The sequence below is a fragment of the Solanum dulcamara genome, chromosome 1, assembly GCF_947179165.1.
Source record: "Solanum dulcamara chromosome 1, daSolDulc1.2, whole genome shotgun sequence".
Lineage (NCBI taxonomy): Eukaryota > Viridiplantae > Streptophyta > Magnoliopsida > Solanales > Solanaceae > Solanum > Solanum dulcamara.
This window is the reverse complement of record NC_077237.1, coordinates 85,957,158-85,978,669: the sequence shown is the minus strand read 5'-3', so window position 1 is coordinate 85,978,669 and position 21,512 is coordinate 85,957,158. Positions and strand designations below refer to the sequence as shown.

The following is a 21,512-nucleotide window of genomic DNA, read 5'->3' as shown; positions in this document are numbered from 1 at the left end:
CCAAAAAATGGAAAAAAAATTAGCAAATCTAGTTAAACAGTTCACTAATTATTAGATCACAATGTACATTGTGGGATCAAAATTTGGAATTACAATTTTTTGTAATTATAACATCCAAAAGGAATGAATCTTATGTGGAAAGATACAAAGCTAATACAAACTAAAAACTAAACAATTTTGTATACATATTTCCTCCTTGCAAAAATGGAGAACCAAAGAGAACAAAAATGTCTCAAGTTCAAGAAGAACAATATTGTGGTTCTACACGAGACAGAGCTATAATTATACTTACAGATTCAACAAAACTTAATAACTTTGACTCGTACCATATATTTGTGTTAGAAATCCTCTTAAAATGTATAAATAATTTAACCAAAACACAATAAACCAACTTTTCTAGAATTCAGAACCTATAAACTGAAGACTATAAAAGAGCACCCCAAAGAGTAGCAGCATTTTCGCCACACTTGGCGTGTACATGCTTTATTCTCTCAACGGATTTGCAAATTCCACTGCAGCTCCATTCGAACGATGCTACACAAACTTTACCTGCTTGTGCTTTCCATTCGCATTCTGCAACAATATAAGAAGTTGCAGATCACGCCATTAGTCCATTAAGAGTTTAAGTTTTATGCACTGACGATCTAACAATCAGGTTATTCATAAGTCTATTTACAAGTTGTTTACCAGGTGGAGTTCCACAACACATTCTACGTTCATCGATATGCTCAACTTCAAGACCGATTAACCATGCACCAAGTGAAACATCTTCATTTGCATATGTATGCAGAATCGGCCTGAAATCACCATATTTTTTTTACTACAGAAGTCAAAACCAGACAAACAAATTGAAACGGAGGGAGTACACAAAACTAGTTATGATCTTAAATTCAAATAAAACTTGTCATCGGTGTAGGTGACTCAAAAGAACTTCAAAACAGAACAATCAGAAATCAATCAACTTAGAACATTCAAGCAAGATGTAATACTAGGTCCAGACATTAGCAATTTATCTTACCGGTTATTGGCAATGTATTTCGCGAGGTCTCTTGAGATAGCATATATTTGTCCAGTAGCATGCCGGAAGTACTTATTTCCAGCCTCCCCAAATTTCCAGAACTCAGGTTCATGGTACTTAACATTCCTACAAAGAAATGATGAAAATTATACATACGACTTTTAACTTTTACGAACTGAGAATGTCTTGAAATTGGAAGTTTCCAATGAAATTACTTTCGATGAAGAACTGGACCGGACTTCATGCATCCTATATACACCCTGGATTTCAACCGATGCCTGGCTAGAGTTACAGCCAGAGTACCTACAACATCGCGACAACAAGTATAAATTTTCAAAGAGTTTAACTTCTATACACTGACAATTATAAAAAAGTACTTAAGGTGAACATCTTCATCAAAAGGAGAGTGGATGTATATACCTAAATTAACGTGAACATCGTCATCAACTTTTACATAGAACTCTGCATCCCACTTTGCAACTGCAGTACTGAAAAAATCTTTTGTTTTTGCAGATAACTCATGGTATCCTTCTATGTGATCCTGTAAAATAGCAAATACGAGATGACAATACAAGCACAAATCAAACGTATATACAAAATGCATATCGAATTGTAATATATGTGCTTACTAAGCGAAGAATGTCTTTATGCTGAGCATCTTCAAGATCAACGGCTCGATCTAAAATGCTATTGGATATAGCACTGTATAAAAAGGACAGACAAATTTTTAGGCTAGAATATGCCTAAATTGTTTGATATGTCATTTCTTTTTCGCGTAAAAATGATCACTTGAAAATACCACCACCAGTGATTCAACTAAAAAGGCAAAATGAAGACAAGAAAAGATCACAATGGAATCTGAGCTATATAAGTTGCTTGGCCTCTCCAAATTTGGAGAATCCGACACACACCCTACAGTATTTTAGAGTCTGATCGAGTATGAGTGGACTAGAGTTGTCTTTGGATAAGAAAAAGACTAAACAAAACAATATATAATTCTTTCAGAATACAACATTGGCAAGAAATATTCACCTGTAGCCTATCATGAAGCGGACAATGACCCCTTTTTCTTGCTCTAATTGAAGTAGTTTTTCACCTAATAAACATGTATCGTTAAAGGAGGAGGCAACCAGAAAAATGAAAAATGCAAAGTATAAGTATGTTACCTTGAGGCATCCAAGTTTCTCTAACGGAATCACGCCTCCTTCTGCCACTAAACGCGGTGTTTATTCCAATTACCACAAAAGGCTTCCGGCTTATCCTAATTCTTTCAGAATCCGTAGTGATCATGGTAGGTAAATCTTTCATTGCCTTCGTACCAAGGAATGTCTTAGTTGAAGGCATTTCAAATCGGATCTTAGCAATTGAACTATCTAACAACCTGAACAAGATTATGGAGAAACAACATACAACAACAACTATGCCTCAGTACCAAACAAGTTGAGGTCGGCTATATGAATCTCACTTCTTCATTTATGTTCATTCCATATATATATCATCATCATACTATAATGTTATGTGAAACTTTAGTTTGGTTCAAATGTGAAACACAGAAGGAATGAAGCTCTAAACTTATTATTTACGTACGAAACTCACCTAATAGCTTCATGGGCTTTGCTAAACTCTCCCTGTGTATCCTCTTCCTGGTAAAACAGGAAAAAAAGTCTCTTTTACTTTCTTGAACTTTGTTGCCCGATCAAACCAAGACAAATAAAATGAAACAGAGGGAGTACATTTGTGTGTCCGCTTGTATTAAATGACATATTACATAGAGGAATTCCCGACTCTCATGTAAAGTTCTTGTTTCGACAAATGAAAAGTTAGAGGAGGTTTTTTTTTGTAGAACTAATAAACGCTATTCAAAATCTCCTTGAACAAATCCAAAATCTTTATAGATAGAGCTAACTCGTCATTAATCCCCCAAACAGTGGGTGAATGAAATCCGATACATAAATCAGTTAGCAATAAAAGAATAGGAAAAACTCGAACCTGGTTCTTTTTGGTTTCACAGTCATCAAAACTCAATTTTTTCTCTTGATTGTACCGCCTTGGAAATGCGATCCGTCCACCTGATTCAGTCGGAGTCCAAATTCTAATGGATACAAAGATTAACAGATAAAAAAATGGTTCTTGAATAACAAATTGATATGAAAATAGACCTCGAGCCTAACTCAAAAGTTGAGGATAGCCCAAGACTACATAAAGGACAAATGATCCAAGCCTCAATCAATGTGAGGATTCAACATGAGTGTCTTAGTAGACAGAGTTACCATCCTGTTACTTGTTGTCGATGATAGATATCTCGTGAAATTAGTACAAATTGGCCCGAACACAACAGTTATAAAATAAAAATAAAAAGACATGCAAATATTTAAGAATTAGAAAATCACCAAATTTTAGTTTCTTCAACACATTCAAACAAATAAGCACAAAACTCAATCAAAAAGCTACATTTCTTAGAGAACTTATACATGCATCAAATAATTAAAAATTAACCCTCGCCAGATTTTTATCCAGAAAATGACAAATTAAACAGTGAAAAATAAAATAAAATATACCTCTTAGAGAAAAATATGCCAAGAGCAAAACTGAAGAAGCATAAAATAAAAATACATTGGGATGAAATTTTTCCTTTGCTTCGATTTTTCATATTCTTTTGGTTCTATTCATGTGGAAAAGAAAATAATTTTTTTAATTCTATTTCCTCTACTCTGTTTTTTTTTCTTCTTAATTTTTTTAACCTTGTCTAGATTACTATTAAAAATAATTTTAAAGTTGATTATTAGAATGACAATTAGCTAAATATCATAAAATGATAAACCAAAGCCAAACATTTGGCATCCTTTGGCTGTTTTTCATCGAAAATTGTGAATCTCTTTTTCCAGGATTATAGGATAAACAACAAAAAAGTTATGGCTTTAAATAAAGTTTTCCAAAAGATTTGGTACACGTTGCAAGCACACATAGGATATAAGATCGAAAAGAATGCATGGGATGTATGCTCGGGCATTGAGAAGGAAGGACACTTTCAGAGGCGGAAGGCCATAGCGAGATACTATATGTGAATCACAGATCTCCAATTAGGAAATCGTATCCAAGCTTTATGACTAGTCTGCGCTCTTTGGATTTTTTAAACTTAGCGAATTATAACATCTTACTAGCTAAAGGAAGGAAAATCAATTGAGACCTTGTTAGTACATCGTGGTAAGGGAGAGCGGATAGGTGGTTTGAAGAAAAACAAACCCTAAGCCTTCTATATGGATAGTAATTATACCATTTTAGTACAAGAGCAGATTTTGTTAATTAGTTGGTTAGAAATATAATTAATTAAAGCAATTAATTGATGGTCCCAAAAGCTTTTGTTGGTTGGCACGACAAGTAGCTAACATATCAATTAGGAAATCAACCATCACTAAGCAAATAAAGTTTATATGCGACGCATGTGACGAAAGGCTGGTCACGGAGAAGAACTAATAAATTTTTAGGTTAACAAACTTTTAAAGTAGCGATAATGAATTCACATTCGAAAAAATAAAGTGAGGAGTTTTATAAAGCATAAGACAAGTTCACATTTAATGTGTGCTTTTGACCACGATAATGACATAATTCAATGGACAAATTAATAAGACCTATGAATCAAAACGAATAATATGTGTGATATTTGAATTTGACGCTCTCTCAATACTCAAATATTATGTTTCACTCTCTATTTTTATGTTAGTAAAATTAATGCATCCAAGATTTGTTATTCTTTTAGGGGTTGTTTAGTAGTTGGATAAGAAACGAGTTATCGATGTATTAATTTTCGCATAATTTATACGACATTTGATAGATAGATATGAAATAAGTTATTCATGTCTAAAACTAATACGACATTTAGTTGGCAATTTAGAAATCCGCATAACTAATATATGTATAAGTTATGAGAAAATGTATATATTATTTTATTGTAGGATAGAAAGTAAAATAACTAATACATATATTACTAGTCTCTGCATAAAATAATATATTCACTCATAATTAATTCATTCATTACTAATAGTTGCATAGAAAACACATCTCTATATCTACGAAGACGCGATAAGATTTGCATAAGCTCTACCCGATGTTATTGTTGTTGTTGTACTAATACTTACATAACTCTAACTAGCTACCAAACGACGCGAAGTGTTTGTTTCATGTGAAATATGAGGACTTCATATAATTTCTCCCAATACAAATACTCGCAATTTTCATAGTCAAACGCCAGCATTTAAGTCATTTTCAATAACTAAAGGGGCATTTTTGACCCAAAAAAGAACTCATAAACAAGAAGCTACTTGAATTTCAGTTACTAAGTATCAACTAACACCAAGTGAACAAATTCAGTTACTTGAATTTGAAAATTTTCTAAAAAGTTTCCATAAAGGAGCCTATAAATTTGGTATTTGCAATTCGATACTTCTTTTTTCAAAGCAAGTCTGCTAACTACTTCACATATCGCCGATAATTTTGATTCCGGTGGTGATTCGCCGTCGACGATCGGAGTATGAAGATGCCGCAGGCGAATGGTTGCGCCGTGTGCGGCAATGTCACATCTAAAAGATGCTCACGTTGCAAGAGGGTTACATACTGGTATGTACACTTTTCGAATTCGCGATATATACAAAGATACTGAAGTTTTAGTTTGTAATTTTGATGATTATTTGTTATTATAGGGTTAATTTTAGCTATATATGTTGAGAAATGTAAGTTGAAGAGGAAATGCCACAAGATTCAGGTATAACTGAACTAGAAATTATGTGACTATTACTCTGTTAGTCTTCTTGTTCTACCAACTAGTTGAAGGTGGTGGGTGGAGGGAATTTGGTAAATTTGTTTATATCCACGAAGATGGAATAATAATTTGATGGATCATTAGATAAGGAAATTTGGTAAGTTTGTTTAATTCTGTGAAGGATGGAATATTAATTTGATGGAACATTTGATAGGGAAATTTGTTTAATTTTGGGAAGGATGGAATGATAATTTGATGGACCATTTGATAGGAAATTTGGTAAATTTGTTTAATTCTGTGAAGGATGGAATGATAATTTGATGGACCATTTGATTTACTTGCAATTCTTAGTGATAGAATAGCAAATAGTTTTTGTTCATTCCAGTTAACAAGATTTGATAAGTCAGAATCTTGTTAATCTTTATGGCAGTTAAAGAGGAAACGCCAGTACGCCACAAGATTAAGATATAGCCAAACTAGAAATTATGTTACTATTACTCTCTGTTAGTCTTCTCGTTCTATATACTGGTTGAAGGTGGGTTTGGTGGGGATGGGGGAGAGTTAAAAGGGTAATTTGTTTAATTCTGTGTAGGATGGAATAATAATAATTTGATGAACCATTTGATATACTTGCTATTCTTAGTGATAGAGTAGTTTTTGTTCATTCCACTTAAACATAATATATGTTATATTGTAAATCTTTCCTGATAATCAGGTACTCTTATCCTTTTGACAATGAAATGTTGCTGTTCTGTCATCATGCCTCTAAATTCATGATACTGTTTTGTAATACTGTTTTCTTCTCTTGTAGTTTACAGCCTTTATAAAGGGAAGAAATTGAGGGAAAAAAGAAGAGAATCTTAAAACATCTAAATTGAATAATAACCTTATTTTTTAATTCTACATAAAATGGCTTGCTAAATTTACTTTATAATGGTGGTGTATGGTCCATCAGGTACCTGTGGCAGAATTCATCTAGTACCAGCTCTGTTGGATCACTAAACTGGGTCATATAAGTCCTACTATATTCTGCTGCCTACCTATCTTATACTTCTGGTAATTATAAGCGTTAAATAGTAGTGACATTTCCCCCCGATCTGGATCACTATATCATCTTTTACATATTAATGTTATATACGTAACTGATGTGGCCAAGAGTTCTATCCATGCCGCTCAATTGCAGGGGATTACTTGTGTAATGAGTGGGAGGGGTATTTGAAGTTCAGAGAGGTAGAATATATGATAATGAGAAGAGACGGTGTAAGCATGTTCTGGATGAGGAGGGATTCAAAACCCCAACATGGTTGTTCGTAGCCACATGCTCTAATGATTTCACATGGCGTCTTTATTTAGATTTAATATCCACTTTGCAAGGTGTCAAACAGAAAAAATTAAGTCCAAATTGAGTACCAATTTTATGAACCCCGTCCCATCTCTCTCTCTCTATATATATGTGTGTGTGTGTGTGTGTGTGTGTGTACATGAAGGTGCCTCACTTGAAGCTTGGACACAGTATACTGCACCTTGCATTGAAGTTTGAGCTCAAGTGTTGATTTGACAACATCGTCAAAGAGGATCAACATTCAACTTAAAGAACTTGACTAAAGAGAAACTCTCCATATTAATTAGACACATAAACTTTCTTTTTGCGCGTCTATCCTTGTCAAATCATGTTGGGATTCATTACGATCTTACATTCCAAATTTCTAGTGCTGAATACACTGTTTGAGCTTCTTTTTGATTTGTATGTCTGCTTCCCTAGGTCAGACGAGCTGAGTTGCAACTTCACTGATAGAGTTGTTGATATACATTCGTCCCTACTTTTGTACAGACCTGCACTGTACAAAAGTTGGCTGACTTTTTCAGTAATAGAACTTCTAATTACCTTCTATGAAAAAAAGCAGTCGTTGATACTCATACATCTTTCTCTCACGCCAAGCATTCTTGCCAATTACTTCACTTTACTTACAGGGTTTTGCTTATTGTTCTCTTTCAGCTTTCCTTCCCCTTTTGCTGTCCATTTCCTAGTTCTTCTGGTTTTCATTTCTTTCCTTGGAGTAACCATCATCTTTTTGCTTCTCTTTATATAACTCTGACTTTGAGTGTAGGATAATGGCTAATTGTTTTGTATCTCTCTCTCTGTCTATCTCTGTCTGTGTGCCTATTTGTCTATCTAGTTCTGAAGCTTGCCAAAGATCCGATTGGAACTCGGGGCACAAGTATGGATGTAGGGATTTTCAATCATCTGTTAAAGGTAATTCTGAGCAATCAGCATCGACTTTGCAAAGGAGGAAGTCTTTTGGCAATTCACTTGTTCCTTTTAGTGGAAATTATAATCTACTAAATCAGTCGAAAAAGGTACATGTTTCTTCCTTAATTAGCTTTTTATGAATACAAATACACATGTACTTTTTAAAACCTGACCGGAGTTTGGATTTAACCTATTTCAGGTACTTTTTCCATATGAAGAATTCTTGGAATTCTTTTACTGGGACAGTCCAGGGTATCCTCCTTGTGGACTCATAAATTGTGGTAACAGGTATCTCTAGTTTAGACTCTTAACGACCAAGAATTATTAGACATTTCAGTCTATTCTTTGAGTTTTTTTAATGTCGTTCTTTGGTTCTTATGCAGCTGTTTTGCTAATGTGGTTCTGCAATGTCTAACACAGACTAAACCACTTGTTGCCTACTTGTTGGAGAAAGACCATAAAAAAGAATGTAACTGCATCGAATCAAATTATTATGATGAACTAACCCTTTGTTTTAAATTATTGGTTATAATTCTTTATATCATGTATTTTCTCTCTTTCCATCCAGGTAGATCGAATGATTGGTGCTTCCTATGCGAATTTCAACAACATGTTGAAAAGGCTAGCTGGTGTCGCTATCCCTTTTCACCAATTGGCATACTATCAGTGTTGCCTAACATTGGTGGTAATCTTTCTTGTGAAAAGCAGGAGGATGCCCATGAGTTTATGAGGTATGTTATTGTCTGAGCTGAGTTGATGTGTATTTTTGGGATAATGCACAACATGGAAACCTAATTTATGAAGAAGTATGTGTGGCAAAGATCAATTATGTAATTATTTGTGTTGTATGTCAGTAAACATGTTTAGCGTCATAATAAAAGTTGCCTCCTTGGTAGGTTTGCTATTGACACAATGCAATCGGTGTTACTTGATGAATTTGATGGAGATAAGGCTGTACCTCTAAGCGCTCAGGAAACTATTATTCAGCATATATTTGGTGGTCACCTTCAATCTCGGGTAATCTTTAATTCATGAGAGAAAAGAGTTATTCAATGTGATTGTGCAATGTGAAATATATTTTAAAAAATTACTATCATGATATGTTGTATTGGCCAAACAAATTTCTGTATGGTGCTTTTTTGTACAGAAGATTCATATACCTGATCCCCGAGTTGGTTTGGGATTGAGGCGTAGTTGATTGATGAATATGTGCTTTTTAAAAAAATTACATATAAGCTGTACAGTGTTTACACTTCTGTGTAGTGTCAATCTCCCATCCAGCTTTTCTCATATAATGTGCTATTGTTATTTTTAGGTCCAATGTACAAAATGTGGTAATATCTCAAATCAGTATGAGAATATGATGGATCTGACCGTAGAGATTCACGAGGATGCTGATTCTTTGGAGGAATGCTTAGATCGATATAGTGCAGAAGAGTGTATGGATGGTGAAAATATGTATAAATGTGATAGGTAGCTTCTTCTCTTCAATGCTGACTTTCTTCTTCAAAAGGTGACCTGTGACCTTAGTCTATACTTTTAAATACCAGTTGGTTATTCCTTCAAGAGAAGACATGTCAGTACATATTCTGCCAATCCAATGCTGATCATTGCTTTTATTCTCACTTTTATGTAAATACATTTTTATAACATGACTGGCTAAGTGGCTAGGACATAAAATGGAGGTTCACTCTGTCACACCTGGTTTGACCTAATTTCTAGTGCAAAATCTGAACTTTTTTGATGCCAGAATTTCCTCAATTTATCTTCCGTTTTTTGGGAAATATTTTCAAATTTTCTTGTTGGTAACACTTCTTATGTTAATCATTAAATTAGTCAAGCATCACCGACATTCTTTTTAGGAGAGCAGGTGTAACTTACCTATAATATATGGGTGATATCCACGCTTACATCAAAAAGTTACTCTTGAAGTTTGTTCCAACTGTCTACTGTTCAGTTATTGATTGTGTGAAATTATATTTTCTCTGATATGATATTTTAAAGGTTCATTCACTTGTTTTTTCGTTGCATCTTCACTCGGTTTCCTTTCTGTTATTGCTGTGCTAACAGCCTAACACTAATATATGACATGTTCTTGCAGATGCGATGATTATGTCAAGGCATGGAAGCGCCTAACGATCCGGAAGGCACCAAATATCCTAACAATCGCTTTGAAAAGGTTTCAGGTTGACCTCATTTCCTCTTTGTCTATATTAGTTATTGATAACTAGCCATTAAAAGATTGAAAAAAATGACCACCATCTGTATCACTTTTTCAGCATAGATGAAGGTATGTGCCATTAATGTGACAAACAAGGGGATATTTTAGTCATATATGAGGATTTGTAGCATCATAGAGGATTGAAGAAAGAATACCCTATGTGTCATTCCAGAATCATTTTCTCTCTTTCTGTGAAATGGATTTCTATTTGCCAAATTGAAAGGCGCAGATGCAGCAGACAAGTAGGCTGCTGTTTATTAATGAAGGCTAAACCTGGAACATGGCTAATATATAAAAACACCTCAAAGGAGTTGTTGCATAATAGTAAGGGGAAGTACTCACTCCCAGGGAAACAGTGGGTAGTAACAAAGAACTATTGGAAAAAGTCTGTAGTACAAAAAGCCATTGCATTCCCGATCAAAAAAAGTTGCATATCAAAAGCTAAAGAGTAATCGACCCCCTAAACCTATAGTTTTTTTCTCAACCTGTCATGGCTAGAGAGTTGCACTTGGATTGGTTTGTTTCATAAATAAACCAGCGAGACCAATTGGCAGGGTTGAAGTCCGGAAACGAGAAGTGAGCATAGTTGGTTGATATGGAAGGGACTGAAATACTCCCCCTGTTTTTCCCTTTTAAGAGGCACATGAATCACACAAAGAATGGGCAACTTCTGACTAAAGGTTTTGGTTTGTCTTTATAGTATGCACCAAATAATAGTTTGAAGGATGAAGTGCTTGACTAATGCATTTCTCACTATTGACTAAACTATTCCAGGATGCAGAATTTTTAATTGTCTCTCTACAATGATAAGCGCTAAGTTTCATCAACTCTCTATGATGCTATCTAGGTATATTAGGCTTAATTTGGCTGGGGGTTTTATATTTACAATGTGTAACATTCAGTTTGCTTAATCATAACGTATGGAAATCAACATCACAGATCTTTGTTGTTGAACACAATTTGATCCTTCCTCATACATCATAGGTGAAATTCGCTATTTAATATGTTTTTTTCAAGCTCTTCATCATATTTAATGAAATTCAAGTGTGTGTGATGTAAATGCCATATTTCAGTTATGCATCACATGCTAGACTGACTTTTTCAATAAGTCACAACAGCTAGAACCTCTTCTGAGGATTTCTATGGAACTTGCTCTATAGCTGCTTTAACACTAAACACTGCATAAAAAAGAAAGTGTCTCGTGAAAGTCCAGCTGAAGATATTTATGATTTTACAGATGTACCGAAGTTAGGTCTGCAGTGTGCTGGTTGCTCAAGTCCATGTTATGCCTTTCTTGCGTTCTTGGAAAATTGTCTTTCTCTCTGTTGCCCTCCCCCATCTTGTTCTGTCTAGATTAATTTTTTTTTGTTGTTGTTAAACAGCAAACCTTGTATGAGCCAATGTTTTAGATTTCTGATAGCATCATCTAATTGGGCCTAAAATCTTTTTGCAGAGAGAGGGATTTGGCAAACTAAATAAGAGGGTGATTTTTCCTGAAAATTTAGATCTTAATCCTAACATGAGTGAAGCAGGAGATCACAATGACTTTTTCCAGCTGTATGCAGTGATTGTTCATGTGGATATGTTGAACGCATCATCTTATGGTCATTATATCTGCTACATCAAGGATTTCAGTGGGAATTGGTATAGAGTCGATGACACTGAGGTAGGACTTAGGAGGCATCTGTTTCCCTGGCTTCGTCTCCGCTTTTTTACTGTGTGTTCTCCCAAAAGATTCAATAGTGGTGTTCTCTTCACACCTGGAGGATGTATACTATTTGTCAAAAATGAAGCTTCAGAGGCAACCTTCTGATCCTTTGGTCTTGTATGGTTTAATAGATGGGTCTAAACTGCAACGAAAACAAAAAATCCTGTTTTGGTAAGACAATACGGCATGTGACATTTGGCTCTATGCAACTGGCGACATGCATGTAACAGACAAACTTGCCCTGGTATATGTCAAAACAGAAATATATTGAGTAGATCTCAACGTCACCCTGTGTTCCTTCATACACATTTGGGGTGCATGGCAAGTTTTTGTGTCCTTCCAACAATATAGACATCATTTTTGGGACTCTTTGTTACTTGATAGCCTATGTCTCATTTTTGCAATAATGTTGAAGCTAGCATATTGCTACACAAGTGCTTGGGGTAAAGTAGTTCTTCCTGTCCAAGTCATTAATAAGTAAATATTCACAATTGCCTAGCCTTAAATATTCATGAGCTTCCTATGAAAAGAAATCCATGATTCCATACATATCGTGCATTTGTCACCTTCTTTTCCTCTCATTTTCTAATATTCATGTCTTAATTCACAATTTATTTCAGGTTGCTGATGTTCATATTTCTGTGGTTCTTTCAGAGGAAGCGTACATGCTCTTATATAGCAGGTATCTTCATTTAACCATGGTCTAATTGATCTCTCAAAGCTTACTTACTCCTCTGCAAATAAAACTTACCCCTTTTACTTTAAAAAGTCAAATGTATTTTTTTAAACATGATTTTCTCAAGTAAATCTATAGCATTTTTGAATTTGAGAGTTGAATTTTATAGTACTAATTGTTATTATTATTCTCAAGGAGAATTGCACATTCCTCCTCTGAGAATTCAACTTGTTACACATACCTCTCTTCTGGTCTCAAACATGGGCTTTCCATTTTACATGTTTTGTTTAACAGAACTATACTGTAATCTGCGAATGGACAACTTGTTTTCATGAGTTAGCTTCAATTTTTGACTCATTTTATGCATTTCCTCCGATGCTACTCTTTTAAAATTATTTTCATATATAGAAAGTGATGACGAAAATACAGATGAATTTTCTTTTTACAAATTAAGCTAGGAAAAGTAGGTGTTTACTATCTTAAATTCCTGTTTTTTTCTTCTTTTTAAAATTTTTGCAATATTTGAGTTTGTCTTCGCTTTTTTAGTTTTACTTTCAGTTTTAATTTTATACTCCCTCTGGCCCAGTTTGTATGATTCACTTTTCTTTTTAGTCAGTTCCAAAAAGAATGACACAATTCTATTTTAAGTAACAATTTAACTTCAAAACGCTCATTTTACCCTTAATGAAATGATTTATAGGCACAAAAACATCCATCACTTATTTTAGACCACAAATTTCAAAAGTCTTTTTTTCCTTAAATTCCTTGTCAAGTCAAACTAACTAAAAATAAAATGGGATGGAGGGAGTGTATCATTTTCAAGTATGGAATTGTTTGAAAAAGTAGGATAGAGGATGGGAGGAATGGATCTTGGCATCAAATAATCTTGCTGCCTTTGCTTTCGACAGGATGACTGCCAGGCCAACATCCTTATATATTCTTGAATCACTAAATAAAGAGGACCATGCTATACTCAAAGCGGAAAGCAAGCAGTATTCCCCACTTCAACCTCTTGAATGTCATAAGACGGCTGTGTGTCCTGCTATGTGTGCTGATCCTGGTTCATTGCCAACTGATAATAGATCAGAGATTGTTAGTGCAGAAGAGGAGTTGTCCTCAGTTACCACCTTTGAGGGTGGAAAGGAGGATCAAGATATGGTAGATTCTGGGGCAAGTTGTAGAGTCTTGCAGGAGCTTCAGGATGTTGGAGATGCCAGCGCGGATGAAGCAACTTATCGCCTAAGAATGTTATCTCCTTGGTCCTTCATGGATAGTTCTGATGAAGCTGTAATACAGAAACCTGAAGGGAGATTCCTTGTTTCCGACATTGAGGAAGAAGCCGAGACGTGTAAAGGAATTGCCTATGAGTCTCTGTTAGGAAGTTCTAGAGAGGATTCTGTAGCCACAAATGGTGACTACAGATGTGCCAAGCAGGAAGTCAGAGGGGAAGTTTGTCAGAATAGTACTCTTTGTGATCCAACAAATGCATGCGCTCAGTCTGGCTTATCTTGTGAAAAGCCAAAGTTAAAGCCACTGTCTACCCCCCCTGGTTTTCTTGGGAAACGCCCACGCGACAAACGGCCACGCGACAAGCGCCCACGTGACAAATGTGCCAAGCAGGAAGTCAGAGGGGAAGCTTGTCAGAATAGTACTCTTTGTGATCCAACAAATGCATGCGCGCAGTCTGGCTTATCTTGTGAAAAGCCAAAGTTAAAGCCACTGTTTACCCCTGGTTTTCTTGTGAAGCGCCCACGTGACAAATGTGCCAAGCAGGAAGTCAGTGGGGAAGTTTGTCAGAATAGCACCCTTTGTGATCCAACAAATACATGCACGCAGTCTGGCTTGTCTTGTGAAAAGCCAAAGTTAAAGCCACTGTTTACCCCTGGTTTTCTTGGGAAACGCCCACGTGACAAATGTGCCAAGCAGGAAGTCAGAGGGGAAGTTTGTCAGAATAGCACTCTTTGTGATCCAACGAATGCATGCGCGCAGTCTGGCTTATCTTGTGAAAAGCCTGAGAAATGAAAGTCCACAATCTGGTAGATTCTGTAAATGAGCATACTGAAATGTCACTTGATGAGACTTTATTCTCTGATCCGGGAAATCGAGTAGCCTCTTCTGATTGTACTTTGCGATAGTATTGGAGATTAGAGTTGTATAGATAGAATAGTTCTGATTTACAATAGCGCTGGGGACTAAAGTTGTATAGAGAGAAATGCCAAAGTAGCATTCTTTTCTTTTTCGATATTATAGAGGAAAACACCTCTATAATATATCCTACGAAAAGACCCTTCAAATGTACAAATATTTGGATCATAGCTAGATTTGGATGTCAAATTCATCTTGTAGACATGAATTGTATATTCCTTTTACATGAATGATTGAGAGGTATGCTCCTGTAATGGGAGTACAACAATAATGCAGTAACTGCTTAGAAAAAACTAAAGCTCAATGATTTTGGAGCCGCGTGAATGGTTTCATCCATGCTGGTTTCAGTCATAATGCTGGAGAGTACACCTATTTGCTACTTTGTGGAAGTCTAGTCCATCGCGAAAGTGAACTACTCCATTTTTTTGTGCTTTTGATAGTTGAAAGAAGTGAATCTTTGAGCTGATTTCTCAGGTGGTCACTCAACTAATAGTTATTATCTCAAAAAGATTACTAGTTGAGAGATAAAAGCTACTAGTTGAGTGACCATCTGAGAAATCAACCCGTGAATCTTCTTATAGCAACAATCAGCAAAATGACTGACTTGTCACAGGATTCAGGCTCATATTGGTGAAGCTAACATAGTCACAACCTTAGAAAACATGAGGATTATAATTTGATTTTACTTCGTAGTTAAGTTTATTGTTGCTAAATGTTATTATTGGGGTTTGGATCACCTTCAGTATATATCCCTGTTGTACTATTTGATTAAAAGATAGGAGTATTTGATTTTCTCAATATTCTTAAAGTATTTCAATAATATGAAAAAGATGACAAATTGATACTGGCTCACCTCTTAGTTTGCCTCGGACTCCAACTGTAATCCCACAAATAAAGTCAGAAAGGGTAAAATATACGCAGACCTTATCCCTACCTATGAGAAGAAGGGGTGGTATTTTATGGACTAATGGTCTAAAATGAAGTGCATAAACCCTTTATGGAACGTGTTTATCGATATAAAAACACGATAAGAGCAAGCAAATTAGTGAAACACTATAGCAAAGGTTGAAGGAAATGAATATGAAAGCATTCACCACCACAAAGCCAGAAGGAGGCCTGGGTTTATTGTTTCATATGGCAAGAGCACTTAAGTACAAGAAAAGAGAAAAAGGGTTCAAGAATAGAGAAAAAGAGACATGAGAATTGAATTGCAGGAATCCACAAAAACCAAGCCCAGATGAATTTGTACACAGGGAAACTGTTACAGCTTTCCCACATCTGGAGTTTAAGGTATCTAAAAATTTTGAAACTAAGATAGCGTTTTCGATGAATCTGCTGCAGCTTTACAGATAGGGCACCAGTTCTTGAGCTTAAACCACTGTTTTATGCACTCCATATGATACCCGTGCTCGCATCCCAGGTTCCCTATTTCATCTCCAATCACATACTCCTCCTGCAAGAACGTATGATTATTGCATTGGTTAGTAACTCTATTCATTTGGACTGAGATGAGCTCAAACAGCGCGATATGGTCAATGAGGATTCATATAGCTGATCCAAACTTGCTGAGGATTCTTATATAAAGCTTGCTGAGGATTCATATATAAAGCTTTGTCTCATACAGAGGATACAGCATATTAGAGGCTTGGAAATGTCGACAGCATGATTAGACCTGCCTAAATTACGTATTGAAAAAGTCGATGGACCCGTACATTGAAAGAACACAAGCATTAATAAGAGATCCGGATTCAATTTTACAAACACCAGTACAAAGTTTTCTGAAATGTCTAGGAGATGAAGGAAATATATTCTTTCTTCGGAAAAGATTCACCAGTTTTTAAGGTCCTAAAAAAAACTAGCAAGCATGAGAAATATCAAGAAGGAATTACAAGAGGGAAATATTTGACTAGTTAAATAAAGATCAAAAGCGAAAAACACAATCTTCCTAGCCAAAAAATATTAACATTGTTAGATGAATACTATCTAATAGCATTCGGCTTCTCTCCACTTGAAAAGATATGTCATAGACAAAGGAATATCTAATGCAATGCTATAAATATCGAGCATGGAAAAGAAACCTATGAATGATGAATCAAATGATAAATATGCTTAAAATAGGACGACAACCTGACAAATGCTGCACCTGACGTCATCTCCATCCCCGTCAGCTTCTAGTGTTTCTGTTTCTGATGCCATACCCTGATAAATGCTTCTCCTGAGGCACTTTGATAGTTCTTCCTCAGGCAGAGCAGTACTAACAGAGCCAATTCTCTCCTCAAGTGCTAATAATTCCTATTTAAAAAAATCAATAAATCATTTATCAGACAATGGATATTAAAAAGATATCATTTTTCTGACAATGTAGAAGATATCATGCTAGACTGGTGGGAAAACTTTAATTGAGGTACTTTCAGCTAAGAAAACTTCAAATAATAACCCTCAACCATTCTTGCAAAAAAGAACACCGTTGACCATTCAGAAGTCAAAAATTATTTTGCCATCCTACCAGCATGAATGATGGGGTTCAACAATGAGGACTAACTTTTTAATTTGTTAACTTTTGATTCAGGATATAGATTTTCCATACTTTGAAGACAAAATATACAATTCTTGAAAACAAAAATGAGTACTATAGAACATTAATAAGATTATCAAATTGAAACAGAGGGAGTAATAATGTCTTATAAGGTGTGAGAGATGAAATAAAAACAGACCTCATAGGACATGTCATCGATATCTAGTCTCATGTCTCTATGCTGGTCATAGAAGTTAAGGCCACTGAGGAACAAATTGGTCTCCAACGCCAGTAGTCGCTGTAGATAGAAAATAAGAGCTCATTCACAAACCTAAATAGAAAAATTCACACGAGAAGAAAATAATCAACATTGAATACCTCATAAGATAACTCTTCATCTTGTTCAACTCTCTCAAGTGCCAACAATACCTGTAAAGTAAAAGCAAGACCAATATACTTAAATATCAGTAAAGCTTTAGAAGTGGATTAAAATCTGAATCCATCCAAGAATATACCTGAGCAACTCCGTCCATGTTATATCGCTGCAATGCTTCACGGTTCATAAATCGGTTAATGCCGATTTCTGCTGAAGTGAATGGTACTACACCAGATAAATCATCATCTTCATCTTCATCATCATCATCATCATTTCCAGGTAAACTATATGCACTATAATCACTTGACGAGGAACCTGTGAAAAATTGACTGGATGAACTAGGCATATCTAGAGTTGGAGTTTCAGGCTGAGGTATATTTTGGCTTAAGCCAGAAGACTTAGTCTGCAATGAATCCTGAATAGGACCCCTTAACCTAGTACTCACATTCATTGACCTGCGGGTCCTAACTGATACAGCACGATTACTGTCACTACAATCCGAGCTTCTACTACTTCTTGAATCAGATATGGAGATTCCAGTAGCGGGACGAACTGCACGTCCTTCATTTGGTGATGCCCCACTCATTTTCTTCCCTTTAGATGATGAACTGCTTTCACCTTCAGTATTTCTCCTTTTTACTGTCTCCCTTCGACTAATACTTGATTCTGATGGTGAAGAACTACATGGGAGGACATCTGGTATGGAATTGCACTTCAGATTTCTCAACCTGTTTCCCTCCCCACTACTACTGCTCCTTGTCCCAGCACTAATGGATTTAGACAACAAAGAAACAGAGGAATTCATTGGACTCTTTTGGTTGGAAGAACCAGGTCCATGACCAAATATTTTTCGAGGTCTACTGTCCGATGTTCCACTAGAGCAACCTTCTGCAAATATAACTTTGCTGGATCCAGTATCTCTCTTTGCTGAATCAAATTGGATTTGACGCTCTGTTGATGACTGCATCTGTTTTAAGACTTCTGGTTCTTTATGTATGGAACTGGTATCTGATAGCTTATTTTCAATGTTAGAAGAGTATTTTCCGTGAGATTCCTTGCCTGACCTTCTCGCACTAGTCATTCCAGAAGATGTCAGAGATGTACTCCCAACAACTTCCTTTCCGTTTGAAGAACCAAAACTAGGCCTTAGTGGTCTCGGTTTCTCCATGCCTCCAACTCTGGCACTCTTAGTATAATTGACTCGGCCACTACATCCAAGTCTAGGACAATACTGAACATTTTTATCCTTGTTTTCAGCCGTGTCCCTTAAACCTCTTCTGGGGGCGACAAGCCCATTGCCAGCTCTTTTAACAGAATATCCATCCATGTCTTACACGAAACACCATTTATATCTGTGTAAACCATATAGCCTTAAATTAGAAATCATTTATTAGGCCTTACAACAAGGAAGTTATATATGGCTAAGCAGACATTTCTTTTGCAGCTGACAACAACTCTCACGATAGAACAGGATTTCCGTAAAATCGTGAAGCAATCTCTAAAATTTCAAGAACAATGATCAAGTTCAATTGTTCAAAGTACTGTTAGCGATTACTAGCAAAGAGACACTTCATTCATATTAAGTAGACAACTAGTTTTTAGGGGATCAACATCAAAAAGCTTCAAGCATAAATCATAACAGTTCATATCTAATAACTCATAATATCATCAAAAATTGTCCCCTTAGATTGTCTTTCCGAACTTGTCAATAGTACTATCACAACAACGAACCCAGTGTATTTCCACATTTGGGGTCTGGGGAGGGTAGAGTGTGGTAGACAGAGAGGTTGTTTCCGAAAATAATACTATCACAACAAAAGCCACATTCTTTTTCATCAACATACTTAGATAATGCACAAAAGGGTGTCAAACTAAAAAACAAGTGAAAGAAATAAATGAAATCCAAGGAAATAACATAAATGATAACCTCAGAGAATCATCCATAAGAGAAAAATAAGAGAGCAATACAGTATGAATTCAACCACTGTCCCATAAAAAATTGAAAACTAAAAGCTGTCAAGAAGCTTCAAACCAACAAAAGTAGATACCAAAACTTTCATCTGAGGCACGTAAAGTTCATCAATCAATAAAAAAATTGAACACAGATAAGACATAGAATCCCAATAAAACTGATCAACAAGAAAACAAAAGGCTGATTGAAAATCCTTTTTCCCTTCTCTAACTTCAGAACCCAATTCACAAAATCGCAGGAAACTGAACTATAACACCATAATCAGCTATGGAAGATAGATAAAAACAACTAAAAATTCTGTTTTGCCTCTTTAACTTACACAAACCCAATTCACCAAATCGCAAAAAAGTTAACTATAATAGTATCATAATCAGAAAAAAACAATAGAAAATTCTTCTCCGCCTCTCTAACTACAAAACCCAACTCACGAAATCGCAGGAAACTGAACTATAGCACCATAATCAGCTATGGACAATTGAGAAAAACGACTAAAAAACTCATTTTTGCCTCTTTAACTTCCACAAACCCAATTCACCTTCACGAAATCGCAGGAAACTGAACTATATGGCACCATAATCAACTATGGACAATTGAAAAAAAGAACTAAAAACTCTTTATTTTTCCTCTCTAACTTCAAACCCAATTCACCAAATCGCCACAAACTGAATTATATTACCATAATCGACCAAAAGAAAAACGATCAAAAATTCTGTTTAGCCTCTTTAACTTCAACACCCAATTCACGAAATCACAGAAAACTGAACTACAGCACCATAATCAGCCAAAAGACGATCGAAACAAAACAAGTAAAAAATCATTTTTTGCTTCTCTACTTCCAAACCCAATTCGAGAAATCGCACAAAACTGAACTATATCACCATAATCAACCAAAACACGATCGAAACAAAACAACTAAAAAATCATTTTTTGCTTCTCTACTTCCAAACCCAATTCGCAAAATCGCAGAAAACTGAACTATAGCACCATAATCAGCTATGGCCGATTGAGATAGACGACTGAAAATTCATTATTTGCTTCTCTATCGCCAAACCCAATTCGCGATATCGCAGAAAACTGAACTATATCACCATAATCATCCAAAAGACGATTGAAACAAAAACGACTTAAAATTCATTTTTTACCAAACCCAATTCAAAAAACGACTGAAAATTCATTCTACTTCCAAACCCAATTCAAAAAAATCACGAGAAAGTGAAAAAACTACAGTATCACAATCAATCAAAAGCAAAAAAAAACTTATTTCTTTAATTTATCCACCTTTTTCTCTTCTGTTTTTGTTGTTTTCTTCTTCTTTATCCAAAGAAAAAAAAATCCTTCTTCATATAAGAGAGAGAGAGAGACTGTAGGATTGGAAGCTGATGAAAATGAATGAAGACTAAATAGAGAAGACGAACAAATCCTCAACAAACAAATGCTGAAATGCCGTAATGCCAATTGAATCTTGTAAAGAGATATCAGCCGTTTGATCAAAATTGTGTTTGGAAAAGTTAAAGATCAACGGCTCTAAATGATCTATTTGTCATTTTTCAATAGGTCTCCTGAAGTTTTGACTCTTTCTTACTTGGTCCCCCTACTAAACTAAAAAAGAGTGAAAATTATTACTTAATTAATGTGAAAATTATTCATCTTAATTTTGAGAATTTGAAGTCTAATTTCTCTTTTTTTAAAATGTAAGTTAATTTCATGGGTAAGAATTCGAGTTTGATACATGAACGTATCAGAAGATGATACGTGGTAGTTAAAGATTAATCAACTCTAGCTTAACGAGAATAACACTAGGTACAATCTTTTTAAGATTGTTCTTGTCCATTGGAGATTCGAAACAATGATATAGCTTATGTAACTTTGAGATG

The 21,512-nt window shown here is 35.4% G+C and overlaps 3 protein-coding genes across 5 annotated transcripts; 1 reads left to right on the top strand and 2 right to left on the bottom strand.

Moving 5' to 3' along the window:
• Window positions 1-230: 230 nt before the first annotated feature.
• LOC129890392 (beta-1,3-galactosyltransferase 7-like) lies at window positions 231-3,717 on the bottom strand. Its single transcript, XM_055965951.1, has 11 exons — window positions 3,577-3,717; window positions 3,008-3,110; window positions 2,615-2,661; window positions 2,185-2,399; window positions 2,051-2,114; window positions 1,648-1,720; window positions 1,439-1,559; window positions 1,234-1,321; window positions 1,019-1,144; window positions 688-797; window positions 231-573 (listed from the first exon to the last, which is right to left on the bottom strand). Exons 1-11 carry the CDS (start codon window positions 3,666-3,668, stop codon window positions 425-427), a joined length of 1,188 nt encoding a protein of 395 aa, XP_055821926.1. The 5' UTR covers window positions 3,669-3,717; the 3' UTR covers window positions 231-424.
• Window positions 3,718-5,347: 1,630 nt separating this feature from the next.
• Window positions 5,348-15,046, top strand: LOC129882480 (ubiquitin carboxyl-terminal hydrolase 18). 3 transcript variants are annotated; one of them, XM_055956788.1, is made up of 11 exons: window positions 5,352-5,632; window positions 7,952-8,132; window positions 8,225-8,313; window positions 8,409-8,494; window positions 8,594-8,756; window positions 8,922-9,042; window positions 9,341-9,498; window positions 10,127-10,211; window positions 11,700-11,912; window positions 12,575-12,636; window positions 13,539-15,046. In XM_055956788.1, exons 1-11 carry the CDS (start codon window positions 5,547-5,549, stop codon window positions 14,650-14,652), a joined length of 2,358 nt encoding a protein of 785 aa, XP_055812763.1. In that variant the 5' UTR covers window positions 5,352-5,546; the 3' UTR covers window positions 14,653-15,046. The 3 variants fall into 3 exon arrangements, with proteins under 3 accessions (XP_055812770.1, XP_055812757.1, XP_055812763.1); XM_055956782.1 differs by having other exon boundaries at window positions 5,350-5,632; window positions 8,409-8,756; XM_055956795.1 differs by lacking the exon at window positions 11,700-11,912 and having other exon boundaries at window positions 5,348-5,632; window positions 8,409-8,756.
• A 785-nt stretch (window positions 15,047-15,831) lies between these two features.
• LOC129882470 (probable E3 ubiquitin-protein ligase RHG1A) lies at window positions 15,832-21,074 on the bottom strand. Its single transcript, XM_055956771.1, has 6 exons — window positions 20,917-21,074; window positions 17,806-19,018; window positions 17,669-17,719; window positions 17,490-17,588; window positions 16,903-17,067; window positions 15,832-16,228 (listed from the first exon to the last, which is right to left on the bottom strand). Exons 2-6 carry the CDS (start codon window positions 18,991-18,993, stop codon window positions 16,085-16,087), a joined length of 1,647 nt encoding a protein of 548 aa, XP_055812746.1. The 5' UTR covers window positions 18,994-19,018; window positions 20,917-21,074; the 3' UTR covers window positions 15,832-16,084.
• Between the last annotated feature and the right edge of the window lie 438 nt (window positions 21,075-21,512).